At 41.3% G+C, this 17,430-nt stretch overlaps 1 protein-coding gene across 5 annotated transcripts in view; it reads left to right on the top strand.

The window, feature by feature from the left end:
* Nucleotides 1–499: 499 nt before the first annotated feature.
* Nucleotides 500–17,430, top strand: part of STARD13 (StAR related lipid transfer domain containing 13) — a 39,676-nt gene continuing 22,745 nt past the window's right edge. The window contains exons 1-4 of one of the 5 annotated variants that reach the window (XM_010728935.3): nt 500–591; nt 2,618–2,699; nt 10,115–10,178; nt 15,656–17,028. In XM_010728935.3, coding sequence (XP_010727237.1) covers nt 10,146–10,178; nt 15,656–17,028 — 1,406 coding nt within the window. In that variant the 5' untranslated portion in view covers nt 500–591; nt 2,618–2,699; nt 10,115–10,145. Of the gene's footprint in view, nt 592–2,617; nt 2,700–10,114; nt 10,179–12,576; nt 12,836–14,116; nt 14,179–15,655; nt 17,029–17,430 lie in introns of those variants that run through there. The other 4 variants (XM_019612206.2, XM_019612205.2, XM_019612204.2 and 1 more) reach the window with 4 other exon arrangements.

Here is a 17,430-nt window from a genome sequence, read left to right on the forward strand (position 1 = left end):
TAACTGTCTATTGACTGTGGAGGGATTCAATGTAATTGAATTCAGATGTCTATAGCTAGGCAGGTACATCCCACCTGTAGCATTAGACCTGTCCAAGGCTTTCCCTGGCTTCTTTGTGAGAAGTGTCAGAGGAGGAAAAACCTGGAGCATGTTTCCTATCATTTTGTTTTCACATGGCTTCGTCTTCACCTCTCCCCAACAGTTTGTCCGTAGGGGAGGATAGGACTCAGGGCCGCAGGCCTGGCAAGCAGCTCTCCTTCCCTGTGGAGGTGATTAAAACTTCAGTGTCCTTGTTTCATGCACCAAGCAGTTGTGCAAACTCTGGAGACCTATGGAGGCAGGTGGATTTCTTTGATGGGTTCTATTTTCTGATGCCATGAAAAAATACTTCCGAGTAACAACAATTTTTTTAAGCAGGGAACATCTATCACCAAATCTCTTTGCTATTTCCTTGTAATTAAAGAACTTCTAATGCAGAATAACAAAGTGTGAACTCTTCTCTTTTCTCTTTCTCCTCAGAAATTGAAGCAAAGGAAGCGTGTGACTGGTTACGTGCAGCTGGATTCCCCCAGTATGCTCAGTTGTATGAGAGTAAGTAAGTTTTGCTCCTGTTTGTGCAGAACTGAAAGCTCAGTGGGTCCTTTCCAAGAGAGCTTGCAGTCAGCCAGCTCTACATTTGAGTGAGTTATTGGTATGGCTGGCTGCTTCACAAAGCCTCATCTGCTGGAGTTGTACGAATGCCCAAAGAAAAGTAAGATTCCTGCCCTCAAGGCCGTGGAAAAAAAACGGGGGGATACAGCTTGTGTAAACCTTGAAGGTTAACAGAAAAAAAAAAAATTTACAAAAAATCCAAATACATACGTCTCATTTTTTCTTTAATTATTATTCAAAACTTTTTAAAACTTCAGAAATAAGATTGCAAATATTGAATGTTTTGGAAAATTTCAATCTTACTGAAAAAAAAAGATTGAAAACTCTGCAGAGTTACCAGAAGTGAACTACTTGAGCTGTGTTTCAAATTTCACCTCACCATAAAGCAAAAAGAAGAAATACAGCAGGGCTAACTCAGTGCAAATGGCTGCGTCCCCTCCTGAATGCTTCTGTGATGGGTGGATGACACAGTTGTGATCAGAATATGTCATCCCGGAGGACAGGACAAGTGTTTATACTGTTGCTGCACTCAGGAGCAGTTTAGGGAGTGGGACTGTTTCTTTTCTAGCTCAGTGCTGACAGGGAAACTGCAGCTGATCCTCATTTTTTCCAAACTGCCTATTCTGCTCTTGGCAGAGACCAGGAGCCAGCTCAGGCCCACTCAGGCCTATTAGCCAAAGTGCAGCTCTGCCAAGCCCTGCTGGACACTGTCCAGGGTCAGCTTGGGTCTGGAGGCAGCACAGCTCCTTGCACAGAGCCAAGGAACCTCATGGGTCAGAGCCAGCTCTGCAGGGCTGAAAGTGGTGGGGAGCGCAGTGCTGAGGACACGTCTGTGGCTCCTAACAGCCCGCTGAGGGCCTGCTGGTGCCAGTGGGCCTCACAGGTGCACTGGGTAAAGCCAGTGTCTGCACAGAGATGCTCAGACAGCTCAGCAGGAGCCAGGTGGGCTCTCTTAAATCTATCAAGGAAGTAGGACTAATAAACCTGTCACCCAGAGGTGACATAGATGTCCATCTACCTTGGTCTCTCCGTGCCCAGCAGTACTTTTTGTGTCTGCGTTACAATCAGAGTATCTCACTTCCCATCTCCCCTAGAGAAAGGAGAGTCCAGTGCCTGCTGAATTCACAGGGATGTTCCATCCAAAATGCAACCCATGCTGGGCTCCCACAGTCCCTCTTAAAACCAGTATGCACTCTAACAGGCGGCATCTCTGAAAACAAGGTCATTTTTCCAGGCATCTATTATATAAATGTTAAGCACTAGTGTCTGAAAATGCTGGCTGCAGTCCCTATGTCTCAGCTTCCCACTGCGGTGCCTAAACATGGCAGGGCGATCTGGAGTGCAGCCATCGTGCTGGAGTCCATCCCACTGTTGTGGAGCCCACTAATGTGTTGCAGCCATGTCACTTTTCATTACAAATGTCAGCTTCCAGAACACTAGTCTGTTTTTTTGGCTGGTATTGGGGGTTATAATTCAGTTCATTTTTTCATCTTTGTTACATGAGTAGCCCTTAGTCTGAAATTGTTGTTGTTGGGAGTTGTATTAGAAACAAAAAGCTCAAAATGTTCCTGTTTCATGGGAAAAGTCTATCCAGCAATTCATTAAGTTGCTCTGATGGGGACGAAGAACCTTATTGCTCATGTTGGCTAATGAAAGCATGTTGGTAATTTTCTGATCTCATTTGTTTGTGTTAGGCACCAGCTAACAATTTAATATCTTATTAAAGCCAAAGTGAAATAATGTTAGTGTCTCTTTTGTGCACAGGATGCTCAGCTATGCATTTAAGAGAAAAAAATAATAAAGTAACTGAAAGGGTCACTGATACAGTTGGAAGGGAATCAGGGCTGAGTGAAGTCAGTCTTACTATATTTCAGCAAGCAAGTACATGCGAAGCATTTTTGTTGTAGACAATTTATTTTAATTTAAATAGCAAGCAGTCGTCTTAATATTGTGTCTCCTTTTATAGACTCCCAGTTTCCAATTGACATTGCTGCAGTAAAGAAAGATCATGATTTTCTTGACAAGGACCTTGTAGAACCTCTTTGCAGGTAAATAACACCTAAGGCTTCTTTTGTGATAATTTAAAAACATCAGCTGTTTTGTTGGTTTTAGCATAGTAGCCTAGCACAAGAGTCATAGAGTCACAGAATTATTAAGGTTGGAGAAGACACAAGATTTGAGAAGGACCCAAATCCAGTGGATTTGAAACCCCTTCATTTTTAACAAAGAACCAGCGGTAATATGAGGAAATTCTGAGTAAGTGAAGGAGTCGTGTTTTAGTTGCACATGAACAACTCTGTGTCCAAGCACATCTGAAAAGATAGAATCTCATTGCACAGAATTCTGCAAGTACTTTCTCTGGCAGCAGCCATGACTTTCATGTTGTTGTGATTCCCTTAGTACTCTCCTTTTGGCATCACCAACAGAATTAGAACCAGAACCCCAGCACTGCAGCTACTCATTGGTCTGCCCTTCCCAGAGGCTTGTGTTTGCTCTTTTTCTAGCTTTTTGTACTCTGCCTGTGATGAATATACTGTATTGCTTTGCACCAGTACTGCCCCCCAGGACTTAAGAAGCAACAATTCTGTGGTAGTTCTGCAAAATCTCATTATGGAGACAGTGTTTCCTCCTTATTTCTCCTATTCTCTTCTCAAGCTAGTTTCTTTTCCTCTCCACTTCAGTAAGGACAAAGGAGCATCTGGCCCCTAAGCAAACAGGCTTTATTACATGTTAGGAAAACTTGCACAACTCTAGCATGAAAATATTGAGCAAAACTCTATTTGCCCTTCTGCAACTGTGGCTAAAGTCATCAGAGAGTATACATACACTGATCCATGGCACACTGCTCTGTGCTTGCGGGCATTAATGGGGATGTGACAGAGGACCTCAGAAAGGATTTCCTACAATGATAGCGAATAGGACTGGAAGACAGTTAATCTAGCCCCTCTTACCAGGCCAGGAGATGCTATCCTTCCTAGAGGATCCATGATATTCTTGTGCATACCTGTCAGAACACTTTCCCAAAACTCCCTTGCTGCAAATTACTTCCCAATTTGTGTTTTACAGATATGGAGAACAGAATATTCGTTTTATGTCTGTAATAACCTCTATGTTTAAGAAATCTGCAGGAAAAAAAAATCTGGATCCTTCAGTAATTGCTCTTAGGAATGCCTGCAAGCTTGATTAATTGCTGTTCTGTATGACCTAGTGGGAGGGATTTCTATACCCATGGCTAAGAAACTTTCTTCCCACACATACATACATCCCACTGCTTTAATCTGGCACCCCATTGCTGTAGTCCAAGAAGTGAGAAGTGGTAGGAGGTTGAAGTCTCTTCCACCCATTCTTTCCCACAAAATTGAAGCACCATCCAAAATTGCGAATATGATCTCAGTCCCTGTCCCATTGTCATGAGAGCAAACAGTGAGTGGCTGTCATAGCTCTAGGACTCTCCCCAGCCACTCTTTTCTAACTTACTTAGCAACAGTGGTACTTCAGTTATGATCAAAAGCATCCAAGACCTATTCAGCTAAGTGGTAACAGCTCACCTTTTGCTCTTTCAGACTGTAGATTCACATATACACCTAAATGATTGCCCTCGATTTACATTTATGATGATTTCTTTGTGAGTAGAACACAAGCTAGAGATTGGTATTTATTTTTTTTTCTCTCTTTTACTGAAATACAAGATTTTTAAAAATATAATAGAGACGTACTAATAAAGACAGTACTTTATATTTGCCTAAATTAAATGATATTGCAAAGATCTGCAGTATGTAAGTCTTTCCAAAGTCTTTTGAAATTATTTTATTGAAAAATAAAGGTTTTAGTGACTGTCTGTAACTTCTGTAATAATTTTATTCAGAAGATAGCATTCTTTGGCTTTAATTTTTCTTGAGTGCTTTTAAACAGTTTGTAGTTTAGAAGGAAACAATACTTTGTGCGTGAGCCAGGTATAAAGAGAAGCATTATATACAGCCTGTTTAGATGGGAGAGTCATGTTTTCAGTTTACAGACTTTTAATTTGCAGTAATTCAGCAGCACTAAACCTTTAGCTGAGAGTGACCGACCCATAAAAAGCAGTTGTGCCAAATGTCAAGTTTCTGGTTCACCAGAAAGAGTAAACAGTATCAGCCTCTCCCCCTGCTACAAGCTTTGTTAATGTATTAGTGACCAAACCAACATTTTCCAAGTTTTCCAGTAACTCCTCACAGCTCAGCTGACCGTAGTGGTCAGTGTTCTACCCTTGCTTTGTTCTGTGGTGACGTTAGCACAAGGTGAATGCCAATATATCATCATTCAAGAGCTGTGGGCTGTGACATTCTTTTCTGAAACAGAAAGCTAAGAAAAGGTTGGTTGTTATTTCTGTGGATACAGATTACCAGGTTGGGTGCCAAACTTTCATTCTTCTTACACCCAAAACTCCCACTGCCTTCAAAGTGGTGCATGGCCAAGCCTTTGCATTGGCTAATCGTGCGTTCAAGCCATGCTAGTAAACAAAGTAGGGTACTCATTTTTATTGAGAGGATAATTTTAAACACTGAATTTTGCTGCTCTTCTGGATTGAAATCAGATTCTTCACCTCATTATGATCAGTTTTCTATGACATTCAATATACAGGACAGTAAGAGGCACAAATGCAGAGAAACATTTTTTACAGCAGCTGGTAGTACTTTAGTCAGAAAGCCTGTAACTCCCTGTTGCAAAAGATTTCTGTGACCTTTTTGAGATATTCTAACATTCCTGCTGTTTACAATATCATTTGAAAATTTGGCAGAGCAAAGCCCAAATTGGGTTAGAGGCGTATCTTTTTTGCTATCAAGAGATTCCATTCAGATTTTATTGAGTAACGAACAATAGAAAATTGCCATGCAATCTGCAGGCAAGCACTGTCAGCCCGCCAAAATAATAATTGGGCATGAAAATTTTATAGCTGGATCTCTGTGTCATTTCCAAAATAGCAGCAACAAACTCTGCTCTGGGAACTTTTGTGGCCACTGTGATAAGAGGGTGAGAAGGAAAAGCCAAACCATGTTGTACGTTTTGTATTCATGTAAATACAGTGACTGAGAATATAAAGAAAAAGTATGAAATACAGGTTTGATATGAGGGCTCTAAATAAGGCTCTTTAAATTTGAACTGTGCCAAACAACCAGCAGCCTCCTTTTCCATAGTCCGTGTCTCTTTGATTGTTTGCAATCCAGAAGTCACTATATGTGGGATAGCATACTATTAGAATTTGAAATGGTAATGTATAGTTAGCACTATCTGCTGAGTTAAAACTGCTGTGGATGTTGTTAGGAAGTAAGCCAGGCTCTCCAGACGCACCATGGAAAGTCCTGCTTTAATTTTAGTAGAGTGTCCCAAATTCCATTGTATCAGAAGAAGCCAGCTAGGGGCATTTGTATGCAGCACCTGAACATGGCTAGGAATAATAATAAAACAAAGAAATAGTGTAAGATTATTTCCCTCAGAGAGGAGTTTATAGAACTATAAAATGTGTTTGCTTGGTCATGATCCATAACAAAGGACATTTGCAGAGGTAGGAGATGCTGCAGCCAAGGTTGCTGTCAATACCAGCCCTCCTCACCCCACTGGATGTGGTACCCAATGCTGCCTTCCTCACCAGCATGTTGCATGCAGCTGCTGAACAGGAATTCATGGAGCTCCAAGTTGCTTCAAAACTGACTTTCTATTATCTAGACGGCTTTTCAAGCAGGGCAACACTTTATCCATGAGGTTTTCCAGATAATCTTTGCTACAAGATTGTATTTATTTGTAAGCGCTGCTTGGTGCTATACAGTATGCAAAATGCAGACATTTTCTTCAGCTGATCAACTTCCATCAGGTGGTTAAGAAGTACAGCACTGGGAGAGACCTAAATACCTGTTTCTACTGTACTTCAGATCTGCTAAGATAATTTAGACTTCTCCATGGGCTGGCTTGACCAAGAGCACCTGCAGCACCTGAAGGCCAGGCTTGATAATTCTGGGGATCTAAATTAGCATTAGACTGTTGTTTGGGCACCTGAATAATTCCTTGTATGTTTAAGCACTGTATCAAGGAACACTTTTCAATGTAGGGATGTTTCACAATAGTGTTCACCTGTGATGTCCTGAGGAAGAAATAATATTAGCAGGGAAGTACTTACTATAGTGAATGTTTTCCAAGCTTTTTCTGAACGCTGCAGAGCTCTCCAAACTCAAATTCATCTCCAAATTCAAATGCATCCTAGATGAGTTATTTTCTGTATAGTCACCTCTCCTGTGTTTATTTAATGTGGTATTTGTGCCTTTTCTCAGTCCAGATTTTGTGTTTTGTTAGCAGGCATCCTTTTCCTATATAGTGCCTCTCTCACTTCGGCTGGGACATTAATAGCAGCCTTTTGTAGCTAGAGACTTTTATTTTTTGGTTTTAGAAAGATTTGTTGAGGACTTGGCTGACAATCATCTAACAACTTTAAGCAGACCAGAAAAGCTTTCTACCACTGCTGGCACATAGCAGAGCATAAGAAGTTGGAACAGACTCACTTTGATTGGAGTTGTTAGTAACAGGCAAGCTAACAAATCTGATCATTAGTTTTCTAATTTCACTGGCAAATCTTTCCATAGTATTGGAAGAGCCCCAGACAGCATGCCATTGTTTTGTAGATGCATAAATTTAAAACCTAACATTGAGCCCTTGGCTCCTATTAAGAAGCAGTTTTATTTTTGATGGAGTGAGTTTCTTGTAAAAAAAGCCAGATTAGAAAATGGCCAGGACAGTGCTGTAGCTTTCTAAGCGTCCAGTTTGAGCAATGATACTGGCTTGGATAGAGCTCACCTGTCAATTCTCTGCTGAGACTAATGCAGTTAGTAGGAAGGCAGTTGCTTTGGATGGTTTTGTTTGTTCAACCATGAGCTTTCTGCACCTTTCTGTGCTTAAGAAGAAACCCTCTCGTACAGAAATACCACAACACTTTCTGCAAAGTATTAAGCTGCTGGCTGTCACTTCTTTCTCACTCTGCTCCTAAAATGCATTGCGTGCTCTGGTGGTTTTAGATGGCAAACAGCATCATACTGAGTGAAAGAAGTGTTGGCTTCCACATGTGAAGTGTTTTCTTCTGCGTCTTCAAGAGAAGTGGTGAATGCCTCATCCCTGGATTCATTCAAGGTCAGGCTGGACTGCTCTGAGCAACCTGATGTAGTTCTAGGTGACCCTGTTCATTGCAGGGAAGTTGGACAGCATGGCCTTTAAGGGCCCCTTTCAACTCAAATGATTCTGTGACAGAAACTCTGTGATAGGATTTCCCAGTCCTTGGTCTGGCTGCACTCTGGCTGATGCTGAGTCAGACAGCGTCCAGCAAACGCTGGTCTTCATCCTCAGTCTGTCAGACAGAGGAAAGAAACCCAACCCATAAGACCTAGATGGAATCTCAGGACATCCCCAGGTCTCACTCACGCTGACGGGAAACACAGACTGAGGACATTGCAGTGTTCAAGTGAATCCAGGTGCCGCTGTAGAGACTTTTTAGTGGTGCTTCTTGCAGTATAGATCGGCTTATCCTATGTAAAGTCACTGCAGCAATTTGACTCAGATGTGTGGCTGGCAGGTTTGGTTTCCAGGCAGCACATCAAGCTTGTCACTTCCAGCACAGGACAGTTAATGCAGAGGCATGGGGATTGAGGTCTGAGCTTCTGGTTTACCTCTCAGAGGAAGTTGGCTCCACAAATAGAAAGTTGGGTTGGAGTCCTTTGAATGTGTGTCTGTGCCTCTGTGTATTTGGAGTTGATTTTGGAGTTGATTTTGGAGTTGAAATTCATACTACGTATTGGGCTACAGCTTGATACATCTTCACTAGATAGATAAAGAGGAGGGAAAGGGGGGCAAATACACACATTTGTCAAAACAAGCACAGAACATTGCTCAGCTGGAGCCAGGGAAAATGCAACTTTGGGTTGTGAAATTCCATGTTTGGGCGAAAGATGAGTTTTGCAATTACAGATGTAACCCCTGAGGAGGAGTGTCTGTGGGCAGAAGGCTGAAGATAGTGTTACAAAGCCACAAAGCCTGCAATTTATTACAAGAACATGACTACCATGCATGTGGGGCATGCTTGTGCATTCATTATACTCGCATTAATGTGATGAGCATAGGGCTTTTCTGATATGGCATAAGGGTTTTATTGGCCTGAGGAGGAGTGTTTTATCTACAGATGAGCAGGTGTTACTTTGCAAGGGAATTTTTTTCTGGAACGTCTGCATTTCTTTAGCCAGTTCTTTACAAGCAGTGGCAGTTTGAAAGGGTTTTTAATATTACAGGTGCCAGGGAAGAGGATGCTAATGCCATAATGCTCTAGTGCTGAATGAGAGATTGTATCATGTATGTTTTTTTCACATGTCCTTCTAATGTATCACACATATTTCAAATGCTATCAGTTCTGGAGATTTGCAGCCTCTTCCTGGGGTGCAGAAACAAGGGGCAGCTGTTGCTGCAAAGACTTAGGATATACCAGCAGCCCCCTGAAGTGTTTTGAGGGCACATGCCTCTCTCACTCTGCTCATATTTCAGCCCTAAATGAGGAAAATTTTATCTATTTAACTCTGAGCACTCTGAGTTTTAAAAAGTAGATGATTTCATGAATTGGGACTTTTGAGTCTAAATAAAAATGAAGAAATTATGCTTAGCATAGTAGGTTCACTACTGAAAGAGCATGTTTTCTGGTGCTCTATCTCTGCACATGGACACACTAACAGATACTCACTTCTCATCGTTATTAAATTGTCATTTCAACCCATTATTTTCCTGGAATAGCCATGGATTTAAAGAGCAGAAGTCTTGCAGAGATTCTGGTAACATCATTAGAAATAAATCATGGGCAGAAGTAACAAGAAATACTTAAAGACATTAAATCTGTTTCCTTTGATGTGTGCTAACCTTTCTCTAAGACACATATGTTCAGGGAAGGAACTATCAGCTGTGAAAGAAATATTTAATTGCTAAAAGTTCTTTTGTCTTTTTAAAAGCTGTACTAACTACCAAAAGTGAGGAACTGAATCCAAAACTGACTTTTTGTTTTGTCTTTCATGAGTGCTTTGAAATCTCCAAATCTCTGAATATTTACATGTAATCGTCTTACACAAGTTTTACTGTGTTCCTACAGACAGCAATTTACCTCCCTATTCTCTTGTCATTTCACCATCAAAGGTGTTTTATTCATGCCAGTTTCCTTTGTCAAGTACTTAAGTGTCTATGAATTAAAAAGCAATATAGGAAAACTGACTATCAAGGAATCTAAAGCTAGGACGCCCTTTTAACGCAGTAGTTTCATAGCTTGGAATAATACGAACAGTATCGTCTTTCTGAAGCCTGTTGTATGCAGTTAGCACTTTCCAGGCAGATAAGAGAAAAGCTTTTGAACTTATGAAAAGTCATGCCCTTTAGTCCGAGGCAGCTAATCTGTTGAATTTGCTTTCCTCTGTAGACGACTGAACACACTGAACAAGTGCGCCTCAATGAAACTCGATGTGAACTTCCAAAGAAAAAAGGTAAGGCAGCTTCATGAAATGTACTGGCTTTTCCTGGGCTTTCATGATAACAGCTCCCAAATTAGGTTTTTTAGTAAGCTCTTAAAAGTTAAGTGTATTTAACTCTGAACATCTGAGTCAGAAATATCTGAGAGTAGAACAGTTTGCTGAATCTTGAAAATACAAACAAAAAATGAAAAACTAAGATGAGTACAGTGGGAACAATACCACATTGTGTTAGAAGGGCACATGCAATACTTAAAACTTCATGTATGTACGATTCAAGGTAGTGGATGAAGAAATTGTACGTTGTACATTACTGGCTTGTTTGCCAATGCCACGTGAGTACACAATGGAAAATGCTGCCACGGAAAAAAAGGAAACTCCTCGAACACAAACAATAGCTTTTCTTTATTTCTTGTACCGACTTATTCCTAGTTAAGAATATGAAAATAAATCCTGTCTTCTTTACAGACTTCTATGTAACAATGGAATTATTTGAGCTTAAAGGGTTTCAGTGAGGAATGCAGGAGCTGCCTATTGATTTTGAGTATTTTGTAACATGCCCAGTGTTAACTCTTGAACGTTTGGTTTTCTAGTCAAAAATTCCCTCAGGCACATCATTAGTGTACAAAGATGGGAACTGGTGCTGAGAAGTCTTGTACTATTTGTCTTTCTTAGGCTATTTGTCTAATTCTTTTTAAAGACTGCCTCCAAGAGCTGCATTTTTTGTATTTTTGCAAATTTAATCTCTTCATACTCAGTTTATTGTTTGAGGGACGTTGTACAAAGAATGGGTTCACTTTTTAGATATTCTGCCATCTGCTTTTGCCCATTTGTTCCCCTGTTCATGTAGCCTACTTAGCATGCATTTTGTCCATTCACAAAGCCATTGGGATTCCGTCTTTTCACTGCCTCGGTGCTGGTGGATTTTTCTTGTCTTTGTTAAATGCCAACACTTCCCACACTAAACACTAACCTCACGCCTCCTTCCTAGGAGGAACGGTAAACTCTTGGCTGTAGGATCACTTTACGGTTTGGGCAGCAAGAGGTTTTGGGGAGGATAGGTACTATAGCAAGAAGTTGAGGTTGATCAGCAGAAGCCAACTCAAATCAACTCAAGTTGACCTGCTTGGAGCAGTTTCAGATCTATGTGCATACGCACATGTAGTTGTGTTCAAGTGAAGATATTGGAGCTGACAGAATTACAGAAAGCAGCATATAGATGAACGCCAATTGTCCTGTGGAAATTTTGTTTAGATGTTCTTTCCTGTCTTTCTTTTGACTTTGCTGTGAGGTTTGTATGTTTGCTTGTTTGCTTTGTTATGTGTCTGTGTTAAAAATGGAGGATTTTTTTGTTATTACAATTTTTGTTAAATTTTGCTGCCACTCCTTCCTTTTGTGAATGGATTGAAACTCTCAGCCGCTCTCTGGCAGATGACCATTATTTTGCTGTGGAGATGAGGCTGCTCTGCCTGGTACCACTTCAGTGTATCAGCTAGGTCAGTCTTTAAATGCACAACGCCAGGGAGAAGCAGAGCAGAGATGCCTGTGGAGAAAGAGTGGACAAAAGATATTTGGGATGGCAGATAATGATCAAGTGAAAGTAGGAGAGAATGTAGGGGAAAGGAGATAAAGGAAGAAGGACTACCAACAAAAGAAAATGTAAATGCAAGTATAAAAGCTGAAAGTTAGGTCTGAAATTAGAGATTGAATCAAGTAAACTTTTTTTGTTTTTGTAGTAGCTACTGCCTTTCCTTATAGTCTTTATGGTGATCTGAACAATGAAATGCAAAATCAGCTTGCTCTGGAGGTTCAGCATAACAGGTTTGCACAGGATTAGAGCAGTTGCTTGAGCAATCCACCCAAGTACAGCCAAGCAAGCTGCCAGAGGAGGTGACTGTGGAAGCCAGTGAGGGTGAGCGTTCCCCACCACCTGCTCCATGCTAGGAGGTGCACTCATGCCTTGGGCTGCTCTCTTCCTGTTGGCTTCATCAATATGCATGCGGAAACCCTCGTATATGTGTTGCAAGTATGTCTGTAAGCGATTTGGACAGGCAGAGATTAGCTTTTGGATTAACTGCCTTCTGCAGCTGTCGATTTATGAGAATTCCTGCCCCCAATTGGAAAAATGTGGCAAAAATCCACTGCAAATAAACCTACTTTTTGCCTTTTGTTAGCATCCCTCTGTATCTGAGGAAAGTACACCCTCAGTCAAACACCCGTACCATTTTAAATCAGCTGTGACAAATCCCTGAGCCAAAAACTCTTTCTCTTTGGCAAATGTTATCAGTCTCTGCTCAAGAAACTTGCCCCTTCTTGTCTTCCCAAGCATAATGGTATTAAATTGGCTTTTGAATGTGCTCCAAAGCTGTGCACTTGATTTTGACCTAGGTCAGAAGAAATACACACTCACTGCTACAAGATGTGTGCTCCTCCATGTGAAATGAATTGTGCCTTTCAGGCTGTCCCCATAGCTGGTGACACGTCAGCTGGCAAAGTGCTCCCCGCATTTTTGGGGGACTGTCTCATTTGTCAGGGCACTCTGATGTATAACAAGAACACTGGGTCATTCAGGATGTTTGTGGGTTCCAGAATTTCTACTAACTGCATCAGAAGAAAAAGCACATTATGTCACAAGACACACAGTGCCGCCGAATTTGGAGTGAGTCACCATGGTAGTATTTCAGTATCCAGATAATTCGTTTGTCTGATTTTTCTTCTGATGGAACACAACCATGTTTCATTACCAATTCAAACACTACATTAAATCTTTTCTTCTCAACAGCAGACATCCTCTATATTTTCTGACTGGTTCTTGGGCAGAATGTAATCCTCTCTTTGCTGTGGTTAGTTGCAAAACTTGTTTACTGCCAATATCCATTTGGGCTCATCTCTATATATAAAAAAAACTTATTTTCCTCTAAAAATTATTTAAAGTACATTCACCACCAAATTTATATTTATTTCTGTCTTCTCCTGCTCTGTGCTCTCTTCTTGTTGTTTTTCACAATGCCTCCACCACTTGGGCTAGTTTAATCAACTCCAGCTTGTAAAAAAATACAGACTGAGCCCTGTGAGGTCATGCAGTAATGTCAGAGCAGCTACAGGGATTTGAGTCAGCCAAGAATCTTCTTTAAGATCTCTTTTGTTTATTGGGATGTATAATAAATAAAAATATATCTTTTTTATTCCATTGATTAGTGCCATCAACACTTCAGCAGTGATGTGCTTTGTAGATATAATCACCACTAAATATTTTCAAGTACATACCCCTGTGGTTTCTAAAATATCCACTTTGTGGCACTATGAAGGCCACAATAGATGGATTTTTAAGTGCCTTAGTCTGTGCAGTCAACCACTCTGTATATGCCTACAGCAAACTGCCAAGCTGAAACGAAGGTAGAACTGGCTGATACTCCATTTCTTCCCCACAGACAAAACAGTCGAAGTAGCATTAGCCTTCTCTAGTTCCTTTCCTGCTGCATCACTTACTGCTTAATTTTTCTCTCTAGCTAGCAGCAGAACTAAAATATCCATTCATTCCTACACACTAACACCAGCTGCAGGAGTTGTGTGTCTCAACATTAACAGACAGAACAGGAATGACTAACCCCAAATTTCATAGCTACATTTTGTAGTTTGTACGTGATCTAAAACATCTGGCTGACTTGAAGTGATAAACCGGGAAGAATTTATGGCAACAAGGAGACCTGACAAATTGCTAATCCCAAATTCTATCTCTTGAAGCTTCATACTATTTAAGGTTTAGAGGTTCTGATAAAATTTGTTTTACATTTTTCAATTAGACCAGCCAGTGGAGATCTGGTCAGAGATGGGAGATAACTTCACCATCAAAACTTCATTGAAAATTACTTCTAATCATAGACTTTTTAAATGAGTTGTTTTCCATTCCCAAAATAGTCTTTCTGGTTTAACATCTTGTTTTGGTCTGACAGCCTGTCATATTTTACTGCCTTCTGCCTGCTTCCAAGAATGTGAAGAGCTGTGTGGATGCCATGTAGGTGAAGTTAGTTTGTTCTGCCATAAAACAAATGTACAGGAATAATGCAGTATAAATCTTGTTGAAAGTCAAGGAAAGGATACTAATTAGCAGTTGTGGGCTTCGCATCCTGTGAGTGCAGCAGGTTCAAAGCTGTGTGCTTCATGCTGAAGATGTGTCTTTTTTGTTTAGGCAAGCAGACAAGAGAAATGTCATAGGGAGAGCTTTTTTATCCAATTTTTTTCAAGGTACATGTTGTCTGCAGTTTATGTTAGCTCCTGGAACTGCCAAAGCATAAGCACAATACTGTATGTTTGAGACTGAGGGCTCACCTCAGCGGTGGACACTGCACCATCTAAGACTGAGCATTGCTGCTCCTCTTCATAGAATCATAGAATGGCCTGGGTTGAAAAGGACCACAGTCATCATCCAGTTTCAACCCCTCTGTTATGTGCAGGGTCACCAACCACCAGAGACCAGGCTGCCCAGAGCCACATCCAGCCTGGCCCTGAATGCCTCCAGGGGTGGGGCATCCACAACCTCCTTGGGCAACCTGTTCAAGTGTGTCACCACCCTCTTTGTGGAAAACTTCCTCCTAATATCTGACCTAAACCTCCTCTGTCTCAGTTTGAAACCATTCCCCCTTGTCCTATCACAATCCATGCTCCTAAACAGCCATTCCCCCTCCTGTTCATATGCTCCCTTCAAGTACTGGAAGGCCACAGTGAGGTCTCTCCGGAGCCTTCTCTTCTCCAAGCTAAACAAGCCCAGTTCCCTCAACCTTTCCTCATAGGAGAGGTGCTCCAGCCCTCTGATCATGCTGCCTCTTCCCCACACCTGCCCTCAGGCATACTTTGAGCAATACCTCCAAAATTTCTTTTTTTTTTTTTAAACTGTTATTTTAAGCATTGCAGCTGTTTATCTGGAGATGTGTTTCTGAAACGTAAGGCTTGTTGCATTCACCTGCTCTGTGAAGATTATTGCTGCTCTTGCTAATGGTTACTTAGTTCTCTCTGCAAAACTAAGTGCAGCATTGGGTATTTTCTATCTTGGGTACTTGAATGGCTCACCTTGCTGTGGTGCCCAACTGCTCCCCAGTCTGTACTGCTGTGTATTTTAACACCATCCCTGCTTGGATCTTTAAAAAACTCTTTTTTTTCTTCTACACAGTCACTACGAGCATCAATCCTATACAGTGTAGGGTTTAGGCAAATCACCCCACAAAAGCCAAGATACATTGATAGGACTTATAAGCTCCCTAACAAAGAGAAGGCCTTTATTACGTACTTGTTAAGATGCTCACTGCAGTCTTTACAGTTAAATGGAAGAGGCTGTTATGAAGGGGCTGATGGCTGATCTTTCAAAAGACTTAGTTCAAGGAGACCTTGCAAGCTGTTGTTCACATGAATCAGCACAGTCACATTAATTAACAAAAAAAAAGAAAAAAGCCAAGAAAAATACCTGCTTGTAATGTATGCCACTTGCTGTTTTCTAGAGTGAAGATTCAGATGAAGAAGATCTCTGTGCTATCAGTAATAAATGGACTTTCCAAAGAACAAGCAGACGATGGTCTCGAGTGGACGACATTGATGCTTTACTTCACCAATCAGACAGACATGGATCTTCTGGAGATATTAAAATGAAAAATACAACAAGCAGTGAGAGTGTCCTTACAGATCTGAGTGAACCTGAGGTCTCATCTGTTCACAGTGAGAGCAGTGGGGGAAGCGACAACAGGAGTCCATCCAGCATTAGCAGCATTGCCAGGGAGACCTGCAACTGCTCTGGCCAGCATGAGAGCACACTGCTGCCAGACTTAATGGTGATAAGCACTGCTCTGTCCCCCAAGGACAACGTTAAGAATGAGAAACAAATGCAAACCAAAACAAAAACCTTTCTAAAGCGCATGGAGACATTAAAAGCAAAAGGTGTGCATGGAAAACTAAAAGGCTCAGGAAGAGCAGGTCCTTTAGAGATAAGCAGACCTGTTCTTCAGCGTGAGCCGAAATCCTTGAAGGACATGCACTGTGTACAGATAGTCAATGGGGATCTCCAAAACTTAGCACAAGATTCAGGCAAAAGAGGACTTTCCTTTTCTGCCAAATCCAGCAGTGAAAGCAGTCAGTCTGAAAACAGCAGCAGTGGGGTGAGCACACCATGTTTGAAGGAACGCAAATGTCATGAAGTGAACAAGAGAGGTGGGATGTATCTGGATGATCTAGATGTTCTGGCAGGAACAGCTTTACGGCAAGTGGTGGACCAAAACCGCAAAAATGAATTTCATTCCCAAGAGAACTTGGTTGTGCATATTCCCAAGGACCACAAACCAGGGACCTTCCCAAAGGCGCTTTCTATTGAAAGCCTCTCGCCTACAGACAACAGTAATGGTGTAAACTGGAGGACAGGCAGCATCTCTTTGGGAAAACAGAACTGCTCTACTCCAAAAGAGGCTGGATTGATGGCTTGCTGTCCTAAGGAGAGCAGAATTAGTATTTATGACAATGTACCAGGTTCCCACTTGTATGCTAGTACTGGAGACCTTCTGGATTTAGAAAAAGGTGAACTTTTTCCTCATTTAGATGACATTTTGCAACATGTCAATGGACTCCGGGATGTAGTAGATGGTTGGTCAAAAAATGTGTTGCCAGGTCTGCCAGTTGATGACGTGTCAGTCAGAGAGTCTCCATCATTACCTTTCCAGTCAACCACACAGATCACACTTGATTTTGAAGGAAACTCTGTCTCTGATGGCCGGACCACACCAAGTGACATGGACAGAGATGGAACATCCCTGAATGAATCAGAGGCTACTGGTGTTAGGGAGAGGAGAGACTCTGGGGTGGGAGCATCTCTCACAAGGCCGAGCAGGTAGGTAGCAAGATTTGGAATGGAAATCCATCTTTCCTCTTTCATTAAAAATAAAACAGGCTGTGAAATATGACAGATGAAACAGAAGCTCTCAGTCCAGGATTCATAAGGTTGACATCATTACATCATTACAGTTGTACTCATCCTGTATGGGAAAGGGGACTTCCCAGGGAAAGTGTGGGAGTTCTGGAGAAAATGCATCCTACTATGGAATTTTTTAAATGCAGTCAGTGGAGAAGTGGCTAACTAAGGATTTTTTTTTTTCTCTCTTGATCCATAATATTCAATTACATAATAGGACACTGTATATATTTTGGAATCTTATTTTCAATTTGTCTTCCAAATTATGTACTCCAGTGTGTATGTTTCAGTAGTCTCATGCACTTTTAGGCTCTGGTCTAC

The sequence above is a fragment of the Meleagris gallopavo genome, chromosome 1, assembly GCF_000146605.3.
Source record: "Meleagris gallopavo isolate NT-WF06-2002-E0010 breed Aviagen turkey brand Nicholas breeding stock chromosome 1, Turkey_5.1, whole genome shotgun sequence".
Taxonomy (NCBI): Eukaryota; Metazoa; Chordata; class Aves; order Galliformes; family Phasianidae; genus Meleagris; species Meleagris gallopavo.